Consider the following 26,633-nt stretch of genomic DNA (forward strand, 5'->3'; position numbering starts at 1 on the left):
AAGGAATGTCTTAAAGCCATCTTCTCAGTCTAACAAATAAAACTATAGCTATTCTTACTTAAGGTGGTGGTACAAGTGAAAAGTCCCACTCTTATGTACTTTTTGTAACCGTGCATACTTTTTTAACAAATTCAAGTCTATCCACGACCCCCTACTGTGTTTTAATTTCTTTCGTGGGTCTTATTTTTTTTTTTTAATGTCAGGAACTGGAGATTAGCTGTACGTTATCAAATATTCACATGTAGCAATTGTCCTACTTCTTAAGCGGTTTATTCGCCCGCTGATATCCTGTATAACTTTTTCGAGCTACTTCTCATCCTCAAAATGAATATATTAACAGTTTATTCTCTCCACGGGAATTTGGGGTCAATCAGATACGCTTCCTACCACATGGAATCTTTACTAACAACCCGAACTTGACCTACCTGTTAGTAACCAATTTACAAGTTCCTGTTTGATCCTTACAAACGGATTATATTGGTCTCCCTAATAACAATACCGAGTTGGTAGAATTGTTAGTAACCAACATTTATTCTCTTGTGAATATCAACCTGTAAAGTGTTTAGAATTTTTTAAATCTCGTCAAGTACTTTGCAAGACGGCCTTCAAGATTAGAGCGCGTAATTAATCAATCAATTAATAGTAATAATGGAGGAACTAAAGAACGCCTTTAAGGCATCTTCTCAGTCTAACAAATGAAACAATTCTTACTTAAGGTGGTGGTAAAAAGCGAAAAGTCAAGCTTAGAGCATATAATCAATCAATTAATAGTAAAGGAAAACCCATAGAACTTCTTTAAGGCATCTTTCCAGTCTAATATATAAAACCATCCATGTTCTAACATGAGGTGATGGTAGAAAATGAAAAGTCGCAATCTCTCAGGCACGTGACCGCCCTTTTTTACCCGTTGGTACATGACTGACCGTTGTTAAAACGTCAATAAGGCTCATACTTTATTGTGTAATAGTTCAACAGAGGTTTCACCACCTATAGGTTGTTATACCACAACAAGATCAAGAAACTGTGTAGTGATTTATTAGCCCCACTAGTCAAGCTGGAAATGAAATCATTAAAGATCTACAGCCGTAAGAAATTGATTGCTTAATAACAACACGTAGTGAGATCAGACTTGCGACGTGATTCCAGGATGTATTTTCTTGTAGGGACTTGAGTAGCAATGAAATAGAGGATCTACCCTCTGGGTTCCTTAATAACAATACCGAGTTGAAAGGATTGTAAGTACCCAATATACATTCTCTTGCAAATATCGACATGCAATATGTATTCAGAATCTTTTAAATCTCGTCAGATACTGTGCAAGATGGCCTTCAAGCTTAGAGCGTGTAATCAATCAATAATAGTAAAGGGACACCTATAGCACTTCTTTAAGGCATCTTTCTACATTATGGCCTTCGGGCTAAGAGCGTGTAATCAATCAATTAATAGTAAAAGAAAACCTTTAGCGCTTCTTTATGAAATCTTTTCAGCCTAACAAATGAAACTATTCTAACTTTAGGTGGTGGTACTTAAAAAAAATACCCGCGAATTTCTTTTCCCTTTGAGAATTTGTTTTAATTTCTTACGTGAGACCAGTTCTTTTAGCCTTTTTCCTTTACTGATCTCAGCTATCAGGCTTAGCACTCTCCTCACCTCAATGCACCAGTATTGGTGGCCAATTTACCACTTCAACTTTGTTGATATATCCAAATTATTTCGTTACTCCCACCGTCGCAGCCCCAAACAGTTTCTTTCGAAACTATCAGCCCTTATTCAATGCACCAGTGCTGCATTAAAAAGTGAAAAGGGTTTCTACAATTTCCACTGTAATGGTCATGGTTATATTAGCCCAAGAGTTTAACATCCATAGGAGGTTAGACGATAACAAGCTCGTCAAGTTGCACTGTGATACATTTACTCAGTTATTCCAGCTACAGGGGCTGAAAGTGAGAACTCGCACTCTTTTAACAACACCCTATCCTGAGAATATGTCTCTTAACCCCTTCTTCCCCTCACACCCACACCTACACGTACACACACACGCACACGCACACTCATATGCACACACACACGCACACACACGCACACGTACACACACGCACGCACACGTACACACGCACACGCACGCGTTCACACAAATGCACACGTACACACGCACACGCACACGCACACGTACACACACACGTACACACACACGTACACGTACACACGCACACGCACACGCACACGTACACGTACACACACACGCACACTCACACGCACACTCACACGCACACTCACACGCACACTCACACGCACACACATACGAACACACACACACGCACACGCACACGTACACACACACGCACACATACACACGCACACGCACACACACACGCACAAACATATCTTTTAACGGGCGAATTCTACAACCAGTTAAAAGCGTCATATCACAACATTCATGTACGTGTACTGTCTCTTCATGTACAAAGCTGCTATTACGACCCTTTGCTCCAATTTTAATGTAACATTCAATAAAGTTCTAGCTTTGAATTTATAAAGCTTATTCGTATGATTCTTACTTTTCCTCAGGTGGCTACAGAACAACGAAATTAGTACGCCATCCGAAAACGTTTTCAAATATTTGATTAGTTTGGATGAGCTGTAAGTATGGTCAATACAATAAAATGAAAGTCTTGAAAGTGTTTATAACTGGTTACTTTTTTTTTAACTATTGATACCTTCCATAACACCAAGAGCCACCTGTGTTATGACTTGTTTCCGTAACTTGGATCATAAAGGTGCTTCTCTTGAGTGTATGTTGGAAAAGGAAAGAAGCTACAATGCCTGTATTCCTGGTTACTATGCCATTACTATCCCGCGTAAAAACTACATATTAACTATTCTTCAATGTTAACACGAGTTACAATTCCACCTTAAAATACCTCTTTCATTTCGTAGTAATTACTTTTGGTGCCAAAATGCAGCTGCTCGACATATATTGGAGAGTTAACAGACCTTATTTCTGTTTAAGAAATGCAATAGCACGCGTACTGTGAAAGGGTAACGCAGGTTATTCTCCTATCCTGTTTAACTTTTCAGCGGCATAAGTTGCTGATATCCGTAAGCTTCTGTAATTTTTATGGTTTTTTTCCCGCACCTTTCAGGGATCTGTCTAATAACAGCATTACGGTTCTACCACAAGGAATCTTAACCAATATATCAAACCTCACAAGGCTGTGAGTAAACAACAGCGGAGGTTACTTAATCAATGCTTAATACTTTACGAGGCTCTACCAAGTAGTTTGGTCATGTATATTACGTAAAAAATTCCAAAATATCCACTTAGACTTTATGTCAAGTTATCAAAATTGTTCCTCTAAAATCTTTTGTTTCAAGAACATTTTGCACAACTCGTCAGGGTGTGAGGTCTTAAATTAAAATCCAGGTTTTTATCATGCATTCGATCGCAAAAATCAAACAACAGTTTCGATCTGAACATGCACCACAACTTTTTCTCCTTCACGGTGCTCCGGCTAACTGTTAATATCTTGCAGATTTCTATCTGATAACAAGATTGCAAACCTACCACCTACGATATTTGGTAACCTAACCAATTTAAAATCATTGTGAGTAATATATAATTGATTTTAATAAATCTATGATAAAAAAGCTTCAGTGAAACCTCCTTTCAGGGGACACCCTTGGGACAAGGTCAAGAGTCTCGTAAATAAAGATTGGGTTGGGTTTTGTTAATAGTTAACCACCAACTGAAGAACTACAGTGGAACACTTAATTTGGATATATCAACAAAGTTAAAATGGTAAATTGGCCACCGTAACGATTACAAAAGCTGACGTTTTGAGCGTTAGCTCTCCGTCGGAGCGAATGACGAAGGGCTAACGCTCGAAACGTCAGCTTTTGTAATCGTTACGGTATCAGCCTTTATTATAGTGGAACACGTTTGTTCAAAGTTGAATGAACCCGAAATTCCAAACCGTTACTGCCCCTTCACTCATGAGCTGTAGCTAGTTTTCGGTTGGCCTTTGACTCTGGAAGAAGTCATCGGAACTGTTCACCTTCAGCAACCAATTTATATCTGTCATCAAACGATGCATAGTATTGAAAAGGTCATGGTGTCAAAGCCGTCATCATTGTAGCTACTGTACACTTAAGAAAGAAACTGTGGTGCTCCGTTGGTTGGGGTAACCAGGTAATTTTGGTTTTATCAGCTGAGTTGATCAATGTGAATTGGCCATCGTAAGGGGTTTTAACGCTGAAGTTTCGAGCGTTAGCCCTCCGTCAGAGCGAATGGAGGAATTGTGGGTTGTGTGTGGGTTTATATGCAAAAAATGGAGCTACGCTATTGGTGGCAGGAACATGGTAACGAAAAAAAACAAGAATAAATGAGATGAATGAAATGCGTTGTTGACACCGTGGTGAAAATATTTGTTCTAGAGTTTTGAGACTTTCATAACTACCTAAATGTACGGAAAAGCCGCCATATGCTGCTTTCCAAGAGGCTAGATCGCGCGACAAGAGTTCAGTTCTGTCCACTTTTTGGTACATTGATAGAAATAAACTAATTTTTTGGGTTTCTGACAGGCGTACACCATATCAGTTATGAACCTCAGTTCGGGTGAGACTGGTTGATATTTATTGATAATTATCAAATGAATTAGCATATATAAACAGGTATCTGTTTTACAATTCAAAAGGAAAATGGAAAATAATACATTGACGAAACTCCACAGCAACCAATTTCATGGTCTGAGAAATCTACACGACCTGTAAGTAGTTCCACAGTCTTTCGGTTTGTACGCATGTTTGTGTATGGTAAAGATGCAAATGACCTTCAATCCCAAGTTTGTCCTTTAATGATAGAAAATTCTATAGTGTGTGCACAGATATTCTGCTGATTTCTAGAATATCTACCTGGAATAGTCTCCCAGATAAGTTTCAGTCTATCACTAATTTAGATGTATTTAAAGTAAAAATAAAACCGCATTTTTTAAGGGTATTTTTGGAAAACTAAGTTTTAGAAATTTGACATTGTAAATTAATCTCAAAAGCCTTTTTGAGGAGATTAATAAAGTTATTATTATTCCTATTATTATTGTTTTCATTGGCATGTCAAAAACATAATGTGAAGACCCACAGTACGCAGTCGAAACGTCGCTATTCACATCATAAATGACATACATGCATACATACATATGTTAATTGACCACTCCCCATGGGGGCTTTTCAGGGCCAATTCCTACCCAACAACCACCTCAGGGGAGGACATCCATCACACAATAATCTCGTGCGTGGGAAGTTAACGTCTCCTACCCCTAACCCTGCAGGAGACGAGACCTCCATTTGTTCGTCCCAATCCGAGAAGAGTTAGAGTATCCAACCATTTCTTGATAAAGAAAGGTAGCATATTCTTCTCACGTGTATTAAGACATTGAGTGTTGGTCCGGCCGGGGCTCGAACCCTCGACCTCCCGCACAACAGTCCAGCGCTCTATCCATTGAGCTAACGGGGAGGCCACATCGTGAGACAGACGATATTATTACACGACTCGGGCAGTCAGAGGGCCAATAACTAAAATCAACCAATCAAAATGCTCTATTGCCGGTCCAATATTTTCTAAGTTTTGGACCGGGCATTGTCCCGAACGGTCCCAAATGATACCGCACTTGTGTCCCTTTGAACTTCAGTCGTATAATAAATCTCTTATTAACCAAGCTTGCTCGGGACCGTACTGGAAGAATATCGGCCCACGGTCTTTTTTGTACGGGCCTCGCTGCGCTCGGTCCGTACTGTCAAGACCTCGGGCCGATATTCTCCCAGTACGGCCCTCGCGCTTGGTTAATAAGATATATTATTGTGCTTTACCACGATGAACGAACACAACCTTTCTTACATAATTGTATTGTTATAATCTTGAGAAGTGTATTAAAAAACTAGTTATTAAACGTTTTAGAAAGACAGCAATTTATATTCCGTTCGCTATTATTCAAGACCTCAACCACATGCTTTAATTTTTCTTCGTAAGCTACCTGTCCTATAACAAACTTGAATTGCTACCGCAAGGAATTTTCAAAGACTTAAAAAAGCTTTTGATAATGTAAGTAGATCACACTTATCGTGTTTCAACTTTAGTAGGATGATAGTCTATAATTCGTTTCATGTAGAAGTGCCCTTGACAGAGTACCGAATTCTATATCCATGCTGTTATAAAATGTTAATCTGTTAAAATTTCTTTTTTAGAGAAATTTTTGACAACGAATTGGCTAACGTTTCAATCGAAAACTTCAAAGAGATCAAGCAGTTGAAAATTCTGTGAGTGCTCAAAAAACTTCATGACGACCAATACAAGAGACGTACTTGCTTCCAGCTTGATAATTAAATAAAAAAAATTAAAATACTATTTCAACGATACTTTACCAGTAAAGCTTTTTGACTTATCTATAACATATCATTCATTCATCTATTTTAACCATTTTTTTTAACTAATTTTTCATCTGCAAATTTGTTATTTTCAGAAAGATGCACGACAATAAGATGAGGGAGATTCCTAAAGGTTTTTTTGATGACGTGCTGAAGGAGATATTGCAAGTGTAAGATTTATGATATGATTTATATTGCTCAACGATAGATTATATATAAGTCTTCATATTTATAACAAGGCAACGGCTCTCTATTGAGACTTGAAGGCCCAGTTGTGTTAGCGAATATCATGGCTTCAATACCAATCGTACGGGATTTTTGGGATTTTTAGAAGTACATATTCATTTACAATACCCGCCTGTTATTAACAAGATTATCATAATATTTCATAACTGCAGGAGTCTCGACACAAATCTGATGTGCTGTCATATGCATAAGGAGGACGGTGATTGTACTTTCCTATACAACGACAAATTTGCTAGTTGTAAGAGTATGTTCAAGAACCCTGTCCCGAAGAAGAGTATGTGGGCAATTGGCTCCCTTTCTCTGGCTGGATCTGTGTTTGTCATTACCTGGCGTACCATATTCAAGGATGCGAACGCGGTTCAGTCAATTATGTTATTGCACTTAGCGGTTTCTGATGGTTTGATGGGAGCATACCTGATCACATTGGGTGCCATAGACATGCTTTGGTCAGGGGAGTATTATTTACACGACTACGAATGGCGGTCCAGTAAAGTTTGCCAAATAACTGGTGCAACCTCTCTGTTGTCCAGTGAGGTATCTCTGATGCTGATGTCCCTGATATCCGCGGACAGGCTAAAGAACATTGTTTTTCCATTCAGAGGTGGCGCACTCACACGGAAGAGAACCCATGTCCTCTGCACCATTATTTGGCTTGTGGGTTTCCTCCTTGCATTCTTCCCTATGTTCGGCCTAAAATACTTCAACAATCCTTATCACAGCTTTTATGGTAAAAGTGTGGTCTGCCTCCCCTTGCAACTTTCTTACGATACGCCAGCAGGCTGGGAGTACTCTGTTTCTGTGTTTTTTGGCCTTAATTCCTTCTTCGTGATCTTCATCACAGTTGCCTACATCATGATATTCATTAACAGAATCCGGGTAAAAAACCAATCAGCAAACTCCAAGAGAGAAACAGGTTTGGCGAAACGTTTATTCTTCCTCATCATCACTGATTGTCTCTGCTGGATGCCGATCATCGTGATCGGTTTGAGGTCGACTTTGGAGAAAAATTTCAAAGAGCCTGGAGACCTGGCTGTGTGGATTGCAGTGTTTGCTCTGCCCATCAATTCTGCGATAAATCCAATTCTGTACACATTAGCAACCCCACAGGTAAGGCATAACATCTTTGAGATCTTTCTAGCTTAGAGGAGGAAAAAGTCCCAACGAACCAGCCATTAGCACGTCTTCCTCAGAGCTTTAAAAAATTAGGGTTACAATAACTCCTGGAAATCATCTTGATATACCACATGTTTAGCCTCTGACATTAGAGGTACAATAGTTATTTTGCGGTACAGAGAGGAAAAGCCAGTACTCGGGATTGTAAAATGTTTTGGTTGTTTTCTCTCTGTAAACATTGCTATGGTAAAGTGGTAACTGAATGATGGCTTTAACGACGAAGTTTCCTCTCCTCTCTAGGCACAAGAGTATCTGGGTGGCAAGATGGCAAGACTAAGAGGGTTCTTGTGCAACAAATTTCATTGCAATGAAAACCAAGAAGGTAACTACAGTCATGTCATTCACTTCGTAATACGTCGGTAAAAAATCAGAAACGATGTCTTCATTAGTACAACTTACTGCTTGGGACAAAAGTCACTGTGATATCAATATTACATTTTGATATATTGATCATATATTATTTTCGTGCACTGCAAAAAAAGAACAACGGGATCCACAAGGCAGTTACGATAAAGAGCAACGTCACGATGAGGAAGGTAACTACTTCTTTGTTCTTTCTACCTCTGTTTCCATTACTTGCCTTGCAAGAGATCAGTCCGACAAATCTATCATTACTATCCGCTGTGTGTGTGGCTTGTCAGTTCGAATGCATTTTTATGAGTTCTTAAAGGCGAATAGGTGTAACCATGTTGTTCTTTTAACCATAGACCAAAATAGACAGGAACTGCAAGGTGAACATCAAATCGAGATCAATGAACAGTTTCACGAAGAAGGTGTGTAATAACGGTATCTACGGCAGCTTTCAGTTTGCAGGGCTTTGTTTGAAAGCCTACAACAGAACATTTGCTCCTTTACCCAGTTTTTTTAATTTTTCCTGAAGTTAGTGCACCGGTATTTCATAATGGCAGAATTGATTATATCCTCCTAAGTGTAAAGAAATAAGCCTTCTTAGCCTCGCTTTAAGGGAATTTTACATTGTTTCAAAAATTTCGACGACGCCAGGAAGGATAATGTAGATGTTTATAAATGAATAACAAACAAGCCTAACATTTTTGACAAAACTCGATCTAATCTTTTGTTTTTCTGTATACTCAGACCACCAGGAAGGAGAAATAATAGAAATGCAAGCTTTTTCGTTGCCACCCCACGAACAAGGTGCTTCATAACTTTAGCATCTCTTGTTTTTAATGCAATGAAACAAAAAGTAATAAGAAATATGTGATTTCTCTGATTTTTCATTAATTTAGCAGTCACGTGTGAGATAAGCTAAAACCTTTTTTGAATAAATTTCTAATTGGTTCACTCAGAGATTTCCATAAGTGTTACCATGGTTTTTATTTCCTTTAAAATTTTTCACAGATGAAGACCAAGGTGAAGATGTTAAAGAAGAAGACTTGGAATTTGACACAAAGTTATAACCTGTCGTTGATAACACCTAACTCTTGACGCACGCGATTTAATCGAAATTATACTCCCAAGTTTGTGTCTATATAACTCATTTTAAATTAGAACATAGCTAGCAGAGTCGCGCAATCAAATTCATTATACGTAAGCGTGCTCAAAATCCCGATAGTGCACGCTGATAGCGTCAGCAAATCCGACTTCGCCAAAAAATTTTTTTTTCGCGCGAGCGGCCATTGCTAGTGCGGGGAAAAATAATACATTTCGCGACAATAATGGATACAAACAGAAACTCGGCCTGCTATTCCGAAAACGAAGACAATGTTTCGACCTTTTCCCATGGGCTAGAGTTCTTAAATGAGGCAGAAAAAGAGAAAAACAAAGGAAAAGGAGACTCGGCATCAGCGCCGTCACGATTCTCTTCAACTGATATTGTTGTCCGTTTTTCGCTTCGCACTTGATGCACAATTCCACCGGCTATGTTCTAAAACAATTGGTTCATGCTTTCAGCTGTGCACTATCGAGTTATGGAGCACGTGGGAAGTTTCGAGAGCACTCAAGAAGCTAGAGTTGCCCTCGGCTATCGCCTCGGGCAACTCTTACGCTTCTTTCGTGCTCTCCAAACTTCCCGCGTGCTCCATAACTCGATAGTGCACGCTAAAGCATGAACCAATTGTTAATTAGAGCGCATTACGATTAAGTTTCGTAGAGCTAAAACGAAACTTCAACAAGCTATCAGTCCTATCAGAACAATAGAAAACATAACAACGTGCCGGTGAAAAGTTGAAAAGTAAAAACAGTCAAACGGCAGAAGCGGGAAAGAGAAAAATCGTGATCCACTAACTCGTGTTTGATTTCATTTTTCAATTTGATTGGTTGAGAATTCAAAGTGGCTCGAGTTTTCTGGACCAATCACAGAGCAAAGTGAAGCAAAACGAAAACAAAACCGGTTCAGTTTGACACAGCTGAAAGTTGCTCTATCCAGCGCATTATGGCTTTTTATCAAAGAAACCATCTAACTGACAGGTATGTCATTATATTCCAACCATGGCCTGTTTGCTAAATAACGCATTCATACCGTAAAAACAGTATTATATTTTGAATACTTAGTGTTTGAAGGTTAACTTGCCTTTTGAATTCAGTTTACGCTTCTCAACTTGAGTATGGCATTAATTTTTTTTAAACACAACAAAAAGCAAACGATTTTTATCACCAACAAAGTTACGTAAATATACCGGCGGTTTAAAAATTTTGGTCGAAGCAAATTCAGTAATAATTTGGTGAAAACTTTCTTACAAGGCTGATTATACCCTTAAAATGTGTTCTGACATCACTGGCCTTGTTGAAACAGTTGTTCTCCTTGGACCAGTCTGAGATGAAAAGTGTCCGCTGAAGGCCCCTTTTTAGATGGTTGAGTTGTGGAATTTCATAGTGTAATGGCTAATACAATGCAAAAGGATACACATTTTCAATGAGTTATAGTGATCAAGTTAATGATTAATAGTAGTATAATCCACATCACAAAGAATCCGAATAACACAGTATTAACGATGTAGCCAAAAGAACTCGGTAGCCCCTCCACATCACTGTTCAGATTATTCATTTCTCTCAGTTTCATGTGTATATAGCTTTCTGTTCCGTGGATGAGTTACGATGAAGTAATTTAAATCAGCTAGCATTAGTGTCGTAGTGATACGAAACTGATATTGACGGTGTATCTAAAATGTTTTGATTTTAAATTTAAAAAGTTAATGGTAATCCTAAGATTAAAAAAATAAATAAATGTGGTGAATACTTAACAATTGTTTTTGATATATCCACATGTTTGTAGCATGTTTATGATGTCACCTCTCTTGTTCTTGATTAAGACGACTTTCTGTTCATATAAAGTTATACACGAAAGTTAATCGTGTTATAACAAGAATCGTGTGAAAATGGTCAGATCACCTTTATTGCATTAATCATGGTGGATTCGAAATAAAAATGCCGGTTTCCAAAGTGTAGCCAGCACAGTCAAAATTCACGCTGTCGTAATGCTGTACCTTTGCTTAGCGTGAGTTGTCTCTACATTCCGTAATTTTCTACCTAAACACTGGGACGAGAACTTTGTGTTTCTTTTTCTTCTTTTTTTTTTTTTACTTTTAATTTTTCGTAATTTTTTTTTATAAATGATCGGGCTTTCTTGAATTATTACTGTCAGCTGTAGATTGATTTCAAGGGATAAGTAAAACGTAACATTCATTGGCTTGATTCTACATGAGCTAAAATGAGACGAGTTTTGCGTGTTCATTGACAATAACTTATCAAACAGTGGTATGGCACACCAAACTTGAAGGTAAATGTATACTGTGTCCGTCGTTCTCATATTCTTCCCATCAGAAGCAAAAAAGGTGCGAACCGAGCTAAACTAAAGGTAAAGGAGTTCTTTCTCAATGAAATTCAGCGCAAGACGAACCCGAAACGGGAGCTATGTAAGATGGAAAAAAATACGAAGGGTTGTTTCATGGAAGTTCCTCTTTGTGTGTCTTAGGAAGCTTTTGAATGAGTTACCTTGGTGCCCTAACCAGAATCTCTGTTGGGGACATTTTCATTGTGAGAGAGGGAAGACATGGATTGACGAATCATGGATGACGTTTTCACATGACATCGTTGGCAAATTCCTGAACCAGAACGCGCATATTATGTTGTGTCATCCGCACGCTGACCAGCAGATCGGCACTGGCTCAACAATATATCAGGTCGGTTATTTTTCCAAGACATTCGTCTTAGGCACATGGGTCCATTTAATTGGCAGACTAACATGTGAAACTTACATGGGCGTTCGTAGAGCGTTTGCCCCGCTGATGCTACGGCTGGGCAAGACAAGCGAGGACGGCGCGAAAACAAACTTCTCCTTGCATTGTGGATATGAGACACTTTCACTATAAAAGGGTGGGTGCACGTTATTTCTATGAGCCAAATCCTTGTGTTTAGAACACGATTTGGGTGAAAAGTCACCGACTGTGGCTCGGGGAGGAAGGGAAGAGTCAATAAAGCAAAACCTTTCCAATTCCAACTCCCAAGGGAAGCGAAAAAGAGTTCGATTTAGCAGGATTGGCGTTGAAAAGAAATTATCAAGTTATAAGGGTTATTTCGAGCTAAGGGATAAAAAAATTAGTTTGAGGTGACAGGAGGTTCGAGTTGGCTGATAATGAATGACTGAGAAAATGGCGAGAAATCCACGTCAAATCGAATTTTGTTAGGGTTAGCGGGTAGTCCGAGTTAAACCGAGTTCGATTTAGCCGAGTTCTACCATAAACAGAAAGAACGAGTCAAAGGTAAAACTTGGGTAAATGAAATCGCAAACAGAGATCCGCCATCATTCGTCTTAAGCTATTACAGTTTAGAGTGCTCACTCGAGTTTAGGTTTGGCAAAAGTAGTCAGTGGCGGATCTAAGGGAGGGGCCCGGAAGGCCTGGGCCCCCCTTATTTTGGGTAAAAAAAAAAAAGGGAAAAAGGGGAAAAAAGCCGGCGGGTGTACACACACAAACCCCTCCCCCCCTCCCTTAGCTCAAGTTCTGGATCCGCCACTGGTATTACCTGGGACACAGTGGTTAGAGACTCCAATTCAACCGTCGGCGACAAAACTTGTGTGTAGTAATCACTTCCCGATCCTGCATGTGCGAGTATTGAAGTGAACAGATTTGTATGGATGATGTTTTTTATTTGGTTCTTCCTATTTTGCTTAAATTTCAAACCCAAATGTTATATAATAATGAAGGACAAAACTCTAACTTTTCTGGCGGAAAGTTTTAAATTTACAAATAAATTATTCTTCTAAAGATTGCGGTAAAAAAGAAGTCGGCGATAAAGAAGGGTAAAGTTGCCAATCGAAATAAAGTTTTTGATTGCAAATGTAGACAACCACGAGGTGGAAAAACGAACTTGAGAACATGATCTTGAAAAACCGTAGAAAATCCATTACCAGTACAATATTCTGTTGTAAGGACTGGTTACAAATTAAGGTTAAGAATGGACTGATTTGGCTAGAAGCCCGTTTTACACAACTTTGGGGCACTCCTATGGTTGATTGCAGTACGTCACATTTAGTTTTTGCGCTATCCGCACGGAACTAGGTTAGTTTGCATATATAGCATGCGCTCTAGTTGGTTGTTGGCATTTCGTTCTTGCCGCGTTTTCATCTAGTCTACAAATCATTCAAGCTGGGTCAGATAATACGGTTGTGACTTAAATGGATACTCCAAAATCGGGTTTCCGAGTAAGGACTGGAACTGAATAATTTATTTTTCGGTAAATAATGAAGTAATAGGCAATACTGGTTCCAGTCCTTACTCGGAAACCTGATTTTGGAGTATCCATTTAAGTCACAACCCAGATAATACAGATAACAGATTAAACAGATTTAGTCGAAATTTTGTCTACACCTATAGTTGACTTACTCGGGCTTTCACCATTATCAAATCGTAAACTCTATGAACTAAAATACAACGGAAAGTAAAACTATTGATATATTGGTTGGCGCTTTCATTATTCAGCGGAACGGGAAGTTTATCGGCAAGTTCCCGGCCAATGTTAATTGAGTATGTATTCAGTTGCTGAGCGGTGATACCTTTATCAGTGTAACACCTATTCTACAAACCAGCTGAAAATAGTAACCACGCAGGCGGCTCGAGCGTAGTGTGTGCGATTTTGTGGTCTAAAGGTCATTAAGGAGAATATTAATTAGTGGCCTTTAGCCCCCAAAATCCCACACAGTACGCTTTGGTTGCCTGTGTTGCAATTTGATCTGAAATCATTTGCAATTACAAGTATGATTTCTGACCAAAATTGCACACCACGAAGTTCAACCGCCCCTTTATTACATTCGCTTTGAAATCGCAAAATTCAGTTGCTCAGATAAAGGGCTTTTTTTGTATTTACAAATGTTTCGTTGATCCGGTAGTGATCCGCCCCATAGTAGGCACGTTTGTGTAAATGTGATCAATCAACTTAGCTGATGATGTGTTACACGTGTGACTTTTGTGATAAGTGGCCTATAACCAAAGCCGAGGAGCATGTCAAGGTAATCACACGTTCTATTATGATTAAATAAATTTATGTTTATTAATTTATTTTATTATTTAATCTATTGCTGATAACTAATCACATCACCCTGCATAAATTACAATGTATCCCGCTCGGGATGCTAATTGAATTCCGAAAGACATTCAATCCTGAGCCATCAATGTCCGGGATTTGCACGTGATCAGAACGTTGCTCAGGGCTAGTAGTGTGATATTTGCATAATACCTTTAAAGCTCTCTTCTCAGCATTTCTCAGAGATTCTAGACACTCGTCGCTAGCTTTCCACTTTTACTTGAAAACACCTTGGAGTGGGTTGAGGCTGAAAAACAGCGCTTTCCACATTACTGAAAGATGACATCGAATGGTGAGGTAGCAGGACTCTAAAAATAGGTTTTCAAAGGTATGTCTGTAGTATTTACATGGACTTAAATCAAACCACGACGGCAACGAAGACGTCGCAAACAAAATGTCTGTGAGCAGAATGATAGCTTGTTCGTGCGTTTTAAACTCTGTAAACTTCTTAGCTGTCCTTTACAAAACAAACACCTGAGACCACCGAAATTTGCGTGGTCTGAGAACAGAAAGTTTCCAATCAAGATTCAACGCTTCTCAAAAATGCAGTGCGCAAGCCGAGGTGTGGCGTCGTAAGAAATGGTTAATATATTCAGCCATTCGCAAAATTCTGGCGAGAGATATAGGTTTATTTTTGCAATCGATATCTTCCTCGCCGAGGCAACGCCGAGGCAACACCGGGTGTTGGTGCCCTGACTGCTTAAGGTCCCTGATGTTGTAGTGCTCACAGTATCGACCGTGATGCGTTTGGCAAACGCTTATGTTTGCTTGTTTATTATGTTCGGCCCTAAGATATACAGCAAAGCGCTTATTGTCTGCTCGCGAGGGAAACAGTTTTGTTTCCCTCGATTCTCGAATGGTTTCTCTAAACTTCGTCTCAGAAAAAATTGGTAATCTAAAGCTACTCAGTTCTACCCTTGCAAGCAGACATTAATTGTACGATGCAATCTGCGTGAAATAAGTTTTGCTTAAGTGGCGTCCTTTTTTAACGCTCGACCGTGGGCGTTATCAGAGTCAAACTTACTGTGTAAACGTTAATTCAGTTTTTATTACGAAAACTATCTTTGGTAAAACTGTAGAATACATGGCTTCGTATTTTCATTTCATTGAATCGCAATACATGCTTTGTGTTATGACGCGTTCTTCAGAGCATGCGACCTCTTCGGTCCTGTATTCTTAAGTTGCTCCAATGAAACACACGCGATGCCCAAATTTGGAATTGTAAAATTCATTTTGCGCGCATTTTGATTATCTTAGGATCCAAACTCATGTCATAAATTTTCTTTATAAAACTCTAACTTCTCGTCCGATCAGGATTTCCTGTGAATTGTAACCCGTCGAGTTTCACGCAAATTCTTCACTGATCAAATAAGGTCAAATCACATGGTTAGGAAGCGGTGTGAAAGAAACTCTCCCATGATGCATTGCTAGCCTCAATTGTCACACATCACCCAACATTTTTCCCATCACTTGAGACTTCTTTGTGCTCCATTTAAATATTCTCTGCATGGCCATAACTTTATTACTTAGAAAAAGACGCCATTTGCTAAGTTTCAATAGGACTTTAAATGTGACCCCTAACTCGCTCCTTCCATCATTTCCTTTTAACTTTTAAAGTGAATCCGCTGACCAGTGCAATAGGTTCATAATCGCACTTTGTGCGTGTATGTGTGGGTTTAATATTATATTTCAAAGCTCTCATCAGTCAAGTGGTTTAGTTTAGTTTAGTTTATTAGCTTCGCCGACAGGCAGGGACACCGCAACAGCTTACGCCAATTACTGCGGGCCCAGTAAACCCACACACCCCACCCCAGGGGAGGACATCCACCACACAGTAATCTCGTGCGTAGGAGATTAACGTCTCTTACCCCTAACCCTGCAGGAGACGGGGCCTACGGTTTATTCGTCCTTATCCGAAAAGACTAAAATATCTATCCATTTCTTGATATTATAGAAAGGTAACAAATCCTCAGTTATTTTAAGACCATGAGTATTGGTCTGGCCGGGGCTCGAACCCTCGACCTCCCGCACAACACAATCCGGCGCTCTAACCAATTGAACTGACCGGGAGGCGGACTGGAATGACTGGACTGGAAGAGGGCGGCTGTACACAGTATTACACAGCTTTGAAAATTGTTGAAAACAGTACACAGTATTGTACAAAATTGTACACAGTATTATACAGCTTTGAAAATTGTTTGAAAATTGTTCTTGCGATCCAAGTCTTTTTCACGTTCCGACTCACAGTCACTCGATGATAATTTTCACCGTTAGGCAATAATCGTATGTTTAAAGGATTTTCTCCCGCTTGCATCTGATAACAAACCTCTATCAGTTTTCTGCCTCGGAACGATATACCGAGTTTAGCGTTCTTCTTTAAACACCGAGCGACGGTTACAAACAGAGTGACCACATTTTCTACAGGAATATTTTGTCGTGACAAAGTACGAATAACACATGACCTCGTCGGAAACGACTGTCTACCTTTTCCGCAAACCCACCATTTTCTCCAATTTGATGTGCATGCTTCAAGCGACCAAAGATGGTTGTGGAATCAAAAAATGTATCCTAATAATTCATGCTTTAGGTTTGGTACATGAATAGTTCGACGTTTGAATCGGACTAGCTATGTACTCGAACTGACCGACTGGCCATGTCCAACTTAAATTCTCAGGTCGACCCAGATAACATCTGTTGTACTTAATTGATTCAAACGTCGATCTCTTCATGTAATTAACTGGGGCTATTAGGTTCGGCAGATCATGAAAATTTTGACGTTTTAAGTAGGCCTGGGGAGAAAAAATTGATGACTATGGATACTAAAGGCCATAAAAAATATCATAATATGAAAAAGATTAAAAGACTACATACCTTTGTGTAATAAATTGGTTGAGTCTGAAGGTAATTGTTATTTATAACATAGCGCGCATGCTTGCCCCACATAAGTCCACTTGGGCCGCTGTGACAAAATCTTTCTTTACGCACGTCGGTGCGCAAATAAGATGATGTGAGTTTTTTTTTTTTTTACCTGGCTGCAGACTTGCCGGCCTGTTTTCCTTCTCTTTGAAATATGGGAGAAACCAGCGAAGAACTGCCCAATTTTTCTATCGGCATTGACCTTTTAGGTCCTGATCCAACAAGCAGCAGAAAGAAAGCCGAAAAAAACTCGCAAGTTGCGCGTTTCTCAAATTTGTCCATTTTTTTACTTTTAAAACATTTTATAGTGACACTTGACTTCATTTAGCTTTGATTTTCTCCATTTATCAGTTAATTTTGAGCTTTTCATTCACAGTTATCAATCAGGCGGTGTGCGCACTCCGATTGCATTGCATTATGGTAGCGTTATTTTCAATATGGCGGTAAAAGCGGTAGAAATGGGTAGAGTTTGACTGAATATTCCGTAAACGTTAGGCCATTTCTTTTTCCTTTCACTATAGGTAAATATAATTTGATATATTCTGAACGTGTAGAAGTATTTTTCGTGCGTATTTGTCACGTATTATATCGTTCTCAAGGACAAACGAAAGCACTGTATTTTAGCATGTAATTTGAGACCGGATTTCGAGCAGATCAAATTCGTTGTACGTCGTAGTTTGAAGCCTTTCAAAGATTTGTATGGTCACTTTGATCCTCGTTCAACAGCTCTGATCAAACGGGCTCAAACGCACTCCAACGGTACCAATGTATTATGCCTTTTAAGTGATAGTGTTTGAGACCCTTTTGTGGAGCGAAAAGGCCCATTGCTGTGTTTTAGTGTGTTGCGTTACATAGTGTTACAACTGCAAGGGCATTTATCGATCGTGTTGTAAATCTACTTTCCGAAGGGAAGGAAAATTAAATAATGGCGAGTGTCGTGGGGTAAATCTTCTATCTTGATCATTGAATGAAGGCGTGAGGCGACACGCCGGAAAGCCGGAAAAAAAAAGGCAGTCGACTGTTGAAAGGTGTTGATTGGCCTGTGTGTCTCCTGCCATTCGCTAGCGCTTTTAAATCTTCTATTCTCAAAGTTTAGCTCTTATTAGGATACCTTTTGATGACTTTCCTTTGCGATGTGATGATAAGGGCCAGTTTTGAGGTGTCATAATTCTCCATTTCTATGTTCTTGAGGTTTGGCAAAGCCGGATGAGATTGTGTTACAAAAGGCACTATTTTCTTCTGTGCGCGCGCTATTTTCTTTGTTTCAGAGTATACTTCTCTCCTGAAGTAATAACTCCAAAAATACGTTTCTCAAACCCTCACATAGGTTTCCTCTATTCTCGAAGGGTATTTTGAAACTCTGTACGTTCAATAAACGTGGAGCGTGACAAAGTCGTTCATTCTTAGGAGGCGTGGGGCTTCTCCTATTTACGCTCGGTGGAAAAAGTTCGTGCATTACAAGGTCTCTGTCTCTCTAATATTCCTTTGCATGTCAAGAGTCAATTCACAGTTGAATAACTCGCGTCTAGGAATATAATTACTGACTTTCATGTGATTCATTCCCCCATCGGTTGTGGGTGTAACTGTTGCCATTTGTGTCGAGATTCTTAGGCAGTTTGCAGTTTCGAATCTTTCTAAATAACGTCAGTTGCCTCCTAAGAACGAATTTGTCACGGAGAATTGACAGGAGTCGCACAGGCCCGTCAAACGTTTTGAATTTCGAAGGAATAGCAACAGACGGTGAATCCCCATTATGATCCACGTATATTCACGTCGCATCTCGCTGCCACCAAAGATGTTCACTCTAACGCTTCAAGATGCAAATGACTCAATTTTTGTTCTACGACCATGATGCAACGCAATCAGAGTGCGCACACCGCCTGGTTATCTGGATTTAAATGCGCTCGCTCAAACCAAAGTATAAAATGTGGCATTTTTTTTGTCAGCCAATAGGGACGTTTGTTTACTTTTTTGTGCGTTGTGAGAATTTTGCACTCTATCAAAATAAAAAAGCTTCTTCGCGCAGATCCTTTCTGTCGCTGTCTTGTAAAAGATTTGTTCATGCTTTGAGCTGTTCGTATATCAAGTTATGGATGCACGTGGGAAGTCTGGAGAGCCCTCAAAAAGCTAGAGTAGCTCGAGGCTGCGCCTCGAGCTACTCTTACGCATTTTTCGTGCTCTCCAAACTTCCCGCGTGCATCCAGAACTCGATATACGCACGTTAACCATGAAAAAAGAGTTTAGATTTAATAAAAAAAAAAGTTTGTACAGATGTGAATATGAATGGTAACTGAACTTGGGTGAAGTGCCATTCGATCTGAAATCATAAGCGTGAGTTTAAATCACAAGTATGATTTCAGAGTACTTCCTGGGTTTTTATAGCCACTGAATGTTTGGACGGGTACGAATCGACCAGCAGGTCGGATACGAGTCAACACAAACTGGGTATCAAACATCTGAATACGGTTCAAATTGACTGAATACAATCTTCCAAAGATGCCGAACGAATGGATACTAGCAAAGCCACTCTCACGTCAGATAACAAATTGAAAATTATCTTAATTGTTAAGTTCTCTTGTCTCCTTTAAAAAGACTTAATAAGCGTAACGGTACAACCTGTTGTTAGAGGTACCGGCCAACCGGTCACTGGCGCGCACTTTCTAAACTGATGGACTGATCGAGTGGATCTCAATTCAAATGAAAGCATTTGCAAGAAACAGGTTCACGTAGGTTAAGTTTGACTAAACCTGTCTAACCCGGGGCAGAATCGGTGATGTGGGTTAAAATCCGGATTCCACGAGCAGTTTACGTTTATTCGAAAGACAGGTAAGTCGTGGATCGTTTATCAGAAGCCCGGTCCAGAACCAAACGCTTTGACGTAAATTTAGACATAACAAAAAAGCAGAAACATAATCAAACTGCTTCCAGTTTCGACATATTATTCAAAGAAAAAGTGAATTCAAGAACGAATTTGATGTACAGAGCCAGGCAAATTTGCAAAATTTGTATTTTTACTCTGACATTTTGTTCAACTGCGTCAACAGATCAGATCGGTATTTCGAGTGGTCGTCACAAACGATAAAAAACAGTTTGTTTTGACGGCCATTGAGTAGTAGTTTATTTTCTCTGTTTCCAACCCCATACACAACAAACTAACACAACGGAGATACCCGGTATCATACCCTTCCGCTTTGGTGATTATTGGCTACAGGTAATTAAACAAACAATGACCCGCAGAGCGCAATGACATATTTCAAAACGGAACAAACACGTTGAGGAGGGGGGCGTTGGGGTCTATTAATGACTGCAAAACCGTAGAAAAAGTCATCCAAAACCGCGAAACCGCAAAAAAAAAAATTGATCAAAACCGAAAACCACAAGCAAAACCGTCAAAACTGATCAATTTTCAAATCCCAATTATCAAAACTTTAGTTGATCCGATACAGTTGGGACAATGGGACAAGTGGAGCATACAGAGGTCTGGCGGCTATTCGAGATTAATGGAGGAGCATAATTGCCAGGGGTGAATCTGGGATTTTTTTGAGGAGGGTGTGCACCACTAAAGAATGGCGTAACTGACTGGTGACCGGACGTAAACAAATTGTAATAGCGAATACGAAGGAGGCTTTTGCCTGGACAATAACATAATATGAACTGTTGAGAATACATATCAAACGATACAATAGAATACCACTTGTACTAGAAAGCCGCAGGTCATCTCAGGAAGGGGGGGTGAGCACCCCCTGCACCCTCCCCCTAGATCCGCCCCTGACTGCCACTCAGATTGAAGAGAAACCGGAACCCAAATAGGGAAGACCACATCGTATATACCAAATCCGAAAACCCGTTAGCATTTTGGACGCAAATCGAAAACCAGACGCCGAAAATCGAAAAATCCGCAAACTGCATTGAACACTAAAACTAAAAAAACCGAAAAACCGATTTGAAAAATAGCCGAAACCGCAAAAACGAAAATCCCAACACCCTCCCTCATTGAGTAATAACACTGCATTACTGCGGCAAGCATAAGTTACTATATAGAAAAAAAAGAATGCCAAACCAGATGTGAATGCGATCCAACAGCCGCAAACTTAAATGATCAAGAAATTCTTCAAGCAGAATATGGCCACCATTTCGTATACATACCTAATGGACAGTTATAGATCTTATTTCTTGCAGTGGATAAGAAACTTTTTATAGAGATATTTTAAGCTGTGGTACAAATCATCAGTTACTGAGTGTTCATTTTCATCTCACCCATCCAAAAAATAACTCTTGCATGCGTAGCATGCTTATGTTTTCTTTTGGTCAAGAAGGCAAAATATTTCTGTAAAAACCCAAACTTTCTAATCCATTTTATTTAGTAAGGTTAGCGGTAAAAATTAAATAAGATGACGAAGGGAGCAGTCGATTGTCGCCTACAGAGTTTAAAGAGAGGGATATTGAAAACTGACTGCTAATTAACCACCAGTTCCTGCCCTTCTCCCAGGGATATAAATACTGACCAGTCCTTAAACATTGTAAAAAAATGAAACACTTTTAAACTGCAGGATCGCAGTTATTTATTTTCCATATGACACTGTTTCTGGAAACCATAGAAACCATAGTGTTACTTCAGTTTTTTTAAATTATTTGGTTATTATTATAATCAATGTATTGCTTGTAGTAGTGTAATTATCCTGTGTAGCTACGTGTAACTATGTAGTACCAAGTATTCCGTCATGTTTGTGCAAATATTGTAAAATATTCATTCGTGTAATGATTTTTCAACCCCTTCAACTCCGGTAAGTGACCAAGACAGAATTTCTCCTTACAATATCAATACAATACTAAGCAGGTAAGGGAAGAGAGTAAAGAAAAATATCAGTAAGACTGATCCAACAACAGATTCTCTGACGTAACCTGATAAGAATTGTATCGCAGACAGTAAGGAGAATTACTATAGGGATCTTGTGAGTGAAAGGGTTAAGAAACAATAAAAACACCTAAATACAAAGAAAGAAAAGCATAGGTAACCGAATGGTGAACGGATTCTACCTGTATTACATCCTTAAAAAGCCACTTTCTTTCAGCAATGCTGAGACGGTGACACTGAACTACACCCCTCACAGGACCTCACTGCTGTTATGTTCATTCCTCGAAGATACAGACTCTTCCAACTTGTTGTCCTTCTAGCAGGAGTGCTCTTACTGTTCATAAACCTGATTCCTCCAGAAAAACCTGTCATGCAGGATCAACCAGATCTCCTTCCCTTCCGCATCAATGTCAGAGAGATTCAAGGTGAAATTGTCTGGCCACTTCCTGACGTCACTGTCGGACTTCCTATAAGTCATATCCAAGACCTTGGGGAAGACAAGCCTAGTGTTCTCCTTGTGATAATTGTGTCGTCAGCGCCTGCGCGCTGGGAACGAAGAGACGCCATACGGCAGACTTGGTGGAAATACTGCAGTGTAAAAGAGGTTAGTTCTGTTGTTCATGGTTAGGATCAGGTAAATTATACCGGCATAATTTTGGGCGTGATGCTATAGTCAGACTTCCGAGAATAATGCCGGCGGCATAATGACAAAACTTCTTGAAAATTCCCTTGATGTTACAGTTCAACAGGAGATAAATTTATAAAACAGTGAGCCTGCTTTTCTCACTGGCCCGTTGGGAATTTGATCCAGAATAGTGTTCCGTTCTGAATCTTCTCAGCAAGTTTTTTTTTTTTACCTATTGGTGGTGGTGGGAATAGTAGGGGAGGAAATTGAGGGGCTCTTAACCCTTTTCACCTTAACATCAGTATGCATATTCTCCCTACTGTTCTCTATACATTTCCTATGGTGCTGACAAGGAGAATTTGTCTAAAAATCAAGAGCTTCTTAAGTTGGTGATCATTTCTTTTATTCTCATAACCTTAATCTGTGACCCAAGAGTGATGTTGTAAGGAGAAATTAGATGCTAGTCACCTTTAGGGGTCAAAAGGTTAAAAGATTTCATCTTTAATTAGTAAATGTAGCATGGATGTCCTCCCCTGGGGTGGGATGGGTGGGTTTGTTGGAGCTTAAACCTCTTAGGGGACCTATGTCCTATTGTTTCTGCTCCAGTACTTTGTACAAATCCTTAAATGCTCAAATACTCAAATATTCATTTTGAGTATAATTTTCTTCATAATAACATTTGTTTAGGGGTGACACTCAAAAGCACAATGTTTAAACCTCCGAGAATAAATTGTCTGTCTCTGCTAATGGTTACGTTTCCTGACTTTCATTAGCGATGAAAAAACAAATTGTTGGTAAATATAATTCGTCGGGGAACATGTTTCGCCAATCTTTGCTTATTGGTAAGCGCCACAGCCTTATGATTAGTCAGTTTATTAGATTCCCTCTCGAGCCAACTGAGATCAAGTTGTACCCCTGGTTAGTTGTGAGTCCACAAACTATCAAGCATCCTCACAAAGCCTTTCAGTTTTAAATTAAGTTGATGCGGAGATGTCACATAACATACTTCCGTTGGAGAGTGTGGAAACAGTCTCTAAATAACTTAAGTGAAATTGACACATACGAAGGCCTGGACCTGACGCCTCCTTCCATGTCCCATTTTTTTCTCTTGGTCATACACTACTAAAGATTGTAACTGCTAATCTTATGCCCATCCCTGCAGGCAGCTTGCCACTTTTTCACAGACGGACAAGTCGTCAACAAGAGGATCCAGAAAATCCTCCTAAACGAAACCTACCGATATGGCGACATTGAGTTCCAACCACTTCTGGGCGGGATAGAGTTTGGACTCCGCTTCTTGTACCACGCCAAATGGGCTGCTGCTAGTTACGACTTTCAATATTTTCTTCGCACGGACGATGACTACTTTCTATGTCTTAAGAAGCTTTTGAATGAGTTACCTTGGCGCCCTAACCAGAATCTCTGCTGGGGACATTTTCACTGTGAAGTAAACATGACGTGGGTTGACGAATCATGGATGATGTTTTCACGCGACATTATTGACAAATTCTTGAACCAAGACGCGCGTACCATGTTGTGTCATCCGCACGCTGACCAGCAGATCGCCATGTGGCTCAACAACATATCAAGTCGGTTATTTTTCCACGACGTTCGTCTGAATCACGTGGGCGAGTTTGATTGGCAGGCGAGGAACGTTTGTGTAACGTACATGGGAGTTCATCGAGCGTTTGCGTCGCGCATGTTACGACTTTCCAAGACAAGCGAGGACGGTACAAAAACGGTGCCCCCCATCTCTAACTTCTCCCTGTACTGTGGATACGACACGTTCGACTATAAGAAGCTTGGCAAAGGTTATCGATATGAACCAAAGCCTTGTGTTGAGAACGCAATATGGGTGAAACATCACCGATTGTGGATTGGAGAAGAGGGTAGGGTCAATTAAAAGAAAAAAGGGTCGGAGATACTTCATCTGTACTGTAGTCACAGACAGATAAGTTTGACCCAAGAAAAACACACCAGTCAAACGTCTGCACTTGTGCGAACGTTGTAATGCTCAGGTGGCGTGCTCAGTCCAAGCTATCGGAACCAAGTTGTCTCACACAAGTTGCAAAAATAAAAAATACAAAAAAAAAATACAAACCAGTAAGTCATGGTGTTTTAAAAGTGTATAACTTTTTTGGTAAAGCTAAAAACAGAATGTTAAATCAACAGGATACCCGTACTTGAATAAGCTTTGTGTTCAAAAAGTCTTTAGTTTACCTTTTCGGGTACTTTTGTTTCCTTTTACAGATTCCTGCGAACGTTTCAATTTTCCTCCGCTAATTTTTTTGAGACAGCGGTTGTTTCTTATGTTTTCCTTTGATATTTTGCGCGGGAAATTGTCGCGCGGCCGGGCAGAATTGTTTCATTTGCGCATGCTGGACGTTTGACCGCTGTGCTTCTTGGACCCCGCACTAAAGGAACGCGAAGTTTCTGACACCTCGATTATTCTCGATTTTGACGTTGTTTTCTTTTCTTTGTGTAATAGTTTATTTATTCGATCAAACAGAAAAGATTTATTAAAAAAAGTACATTACAACCACAAAAGAAAACATTACACTGTAACTTAGAACACAAAAAAAGGATGCGTGAGTTAAGTTAATTAATTGTTTATTATCGATCACAGGAAAAAATAAGTATGTGGAAACTAATTATAAATTAGATAAGAAACATTATGATTCACATTAAATTTTTTTACTAAGAAGATTTGTGTCCTTTCCTTGTATTAATTATTTGTTGTAAAACGCCGATCCAGAACAGTCTTATGTACTACCGACAACTACATTCGTCATGAAAATGTTTAAGATGTTGTAGACTCACGAGGCGCAGCCGGGTAAGTTCAGAACATTTTGACCGCTGTGATGACCAGCATCGCTGTCGATAAGAGTACAGACCACTTTCGATTCGTTTTTTACCACAAAATCGACGTCAAATAAAGTGATTCCTTTAGTGCGTGACCATGAACAGCTTTGTCTTTACTCTAATCGATAACGGCAAATTGGTCGATCAGATTTCGTCGTTACTGCCAATTGTGGTAACAACTGTCTTTGACAAATGGAACAAGTTAGTTATGGTGGCAAAGAAATACAAACATGAGGAATCAGTTGTTGGAAGGCTGCTTAGTGCTAATTCAGGGTTAAATGTTTATCAGGGTTTTTTTTATTCCTTTGCTCACAAGCCTTTTCCGGATAGTTTTCTCTATCCTTTTTAGGGCATACAGCCATCAAATTGTAAACCAAAAGAATTTTGCTGAATTTTCTCATGGGGCTTTCAGATCTGAAATCAGATTTTGCACAAAGTTATCTTACCCAGCATTGAATAATCCGGCCCAGGGAGATATAACAGTGATAACATAAAGGAAAGAGAGTCGTTTTGGAAATGAGAGTTTTTTTTATTCCCTTCGACATTTTTCCGTGAAAACAGCTAATTGTACCCTAAAGGATAAGCGTGTTTGGTAACATGTTGTTAAGTCTCGTTTTGTGACAAGCTGACGTGACATCATCATTGTGCCAAAAAGTAAACCCATCTAAGTGCAATTCAATCCTTCTAAGAGCGACTGCAACGCGTTCACGAATTCGTCATATGTTTAATTTAGATTAAGATTGAGTGTTTAAAGGAGGATACTCTGCGCATTTAAAATAAGATAAATTGCTGTTGACTATTATAATAATAATAATAATAAATGCTTTATTTAAACTGAAAAAAACCGATCAGCGAAATCAACATAGAAAAACGCTGGTATAAACCGGTGATCAGTGCATATAAATACTATAAAAAAAATACAATTTACTATAAGTTAAGATTAAATAGAAAATCACCCCCCCCCCCTAAAAAATAGCTTATATACTACATTTGTGTTGTGCC

The 26,633-nt window shown here is 39.4% G+C and overlaps 2 protein-coding genes across 2 annotated transcripts; both read left to right on the forward strand.

The window, feature by feature from the left end:
- The first annotated feature begins 1,169 nt into the window (after positions 1 to 1,169).
- Positions 1,170 to 11,074, forward strand: LOC148734352 (G protein-coupled receptor GRL101-like). Its single transcript, XM_088755364.1, has 14 exons — positions 1,170 to 1,235; positions 2,569 to 2,640; positions 3,144 to 3,215; positions 3,534 to 3,605; positions 4,695 to 4,766; positions 6,023 to 6,094; positions 6,238 to 6,309; positions 6,513 to 6,587; positions 6,816 to 7,770; positions 8,077 to 8,158; positions 8,319 to 8,372; positions 8,544 to 8,609; positions 8,932 to 8,991; positions 9,196 to 11,074. Exons 5-14 carry the CDS (start codon positions 4,699 to 4,701, stop codon positions 9,252 to 9,254), a joined length of 1,563 nt encoding a protein of 520 aa, XP_088611490.1. The 5' UTR covers positions 1,170 to 1,235; positions 2,569 to 2,640; positions 3,144 to 3,215; positions 3,534 to 3,605; positions 4,695 to 4,698; the 3' UTR covers positions 9,255 to 11,074.
- Positions 11,075 to 14,564: 3,490 nt separating this feature from the next.
- On the forward strand, positions 14,565 to 25,726 carry LOC148734353 (beta-1,3-galactosyltransferase 6-like). The gene is made up of 3 exons (XM_088755083.1): positions 14,565 to 14,701; positions 22,362 to 22,748; positions 23,932 to 25,726. Exons 2-3 carry the CDS (start codon positions 22,416 to 22,418, stop codon positions 24,670 to 24,672), a joined length of 1,074 nt encoding a protein of 357 aa, XP_088611209.1. The 5' UTR covers positions 14,565 to 14,701; positions 22,362 to 22,415; the 3' UTR covers positions 24,673 to 25,726.
- Positions 25,727 to 26,633: the final 907 nt, after the last annotated feature.

The sequence above is a fragment of the Stylophora pistillata genome, chromosome 3 (genome assembly GCF_964205215.1).
Source record: "Stylophora pistillata chromosome 3, jaStyPist1.2, whole genome shotgun sequence".
Classification (NCBI taxonomy): domain Eukaryota; kingdom Metazoa; phylum Cnidaria; class Anthozoa; order Scleractinia; family Pocilloporidae; genus Stylophora; species Stylophora pistillata.